The sequence below is a fragment of the Lycium barbarum genome, chromosome 4 (assembly GCF_019175385.1).
Source record: "Lycium barbarum isolate Lr01 chromosome 4, ASM1917538v2, whole genome shotgun sequence".
Lineage (NCBI taxonomy): Eukaryota > Viridiplantae > Streptophyta > Magnoliopsida > Solanales > Solanaceae > Lycium > Lycium barbarum.
Window position 1 is genome coordinate 137,415,469 of NC_083340.1, and position 944 is coordinate 137,416,412.

The 944-nt window shown below is 40.8% G+C and overlaps 1 protein-coding gene across 1 annotated transcript; it reads right to left on the reverse strand.

Moving 5' to 3' along the window:
* Positions 1-211: 211 nt before the first annotated feature.
* LOC132638674 (uncharacterized) lies at positions 212-706 on the reverse strand. The gene is made up of 2 exons (XM_060355477.1): positions 379-706; positions 212-296 (listed from the first exon to the last, which is right to left on the reverse strand). Exons 1-2 carry the CDS (start codon positions 703-705, stop codon positions 273-275), a joined length of 351 nt encoding a protein of 116 aa, XP_060211460.1. The 5' UTR covers position 706; the 3' UTR covers positions 212-272.
* Positions 707-944: the final 238 nt, after the last annotated feature.

Genomic DNA, 944 nt, shown 5'->3' on the forward strand with positions numbered 1-944 from the left:
CCAAATAATGTTGAATCATAAGTCAACTTGAGATAAGTGTCGTGAAAAAACAAGCTAAATCCTAGCCTAAGCAAAACAGAGATTGAAATAACATTCCGATGAATTGTTGGTGCATGAGGACATCATGTAGAATTAGGTCTTGACCGCCACGCAGGACTAACTTGCATGTACCGATCCCTTCAACAATAAAACTTTATTGTTGTTTCCCACATATATCCACTTTGCTCCACGTGAAACTCGCCGAAATTCAACAAAAGCATTGCGCTCCCAAGCTATGTGGTCCGTTGCTCCCGAGTCTACAATCCACAAAGGATTAGATTCAATTAGTAAAACAGAACTAGAAACACAAAGTTCACTAATTCGAATTTTATGAAATACCTTTCTAGGAGGCTCAGAGCAATCCTTAGCATAGTGACCCTTCTTGTCACAATTATAGCACTTCACTTTAGCAAAATTGACACATTTGGGACGTCTATACTTTCCTTTTTCAGTCTTTGATCGTTTAGCAGGCTGAGCTGGCTGAGTTTGAGGTGGCCCTCTCTTCTTTCCCCAGTTCTTTCGCTTTGGATCACCTTTGTTTTTGGAGGTTGTTGCCATGTGCAACTCAGCTATTGGCTTTGCAGCCTCAAGTCGTTCCTCCTCTAACTCAAGATGCCTCCGGACATCTTCCAGAGTTGTGATTCTTTCATTATGAGTCAAGTGCATCTTCATATGATCCCACGAACTAGGCAAATAGCGTATGATAGCTTGAATTTTTTGTTTATCGGTTAACACATGACCAGCATCTTTTAACTCGCCGATCATGTTTGTCATTTGCCTCAGATGCGTTTTCATTGAATGCTCTGGGGGTTTCTTGTATGAGTCAAACTTGATCATCAAGGATCTTAGCCTTGCAGTAGAACAGGTACAAAACCTATTTTTCAAAGCAATCCAAAGTCCCATAG

Coding starts and splice junctions, on each gene's coding strand:
- LOC132638674 (XM_060355477.1), bottom strand. CDS start 705: ATGCACTTGACTCATAATGAAAGAATCACAACTCTGGAAGATGTCCGG. Junction 297..378: donor GCTCTGAGCCTCCTAGAAAG/GTATTTCATAAA, acceptor TGTGGATTGTAG/ACTCGGGAGCAACGGACCAC.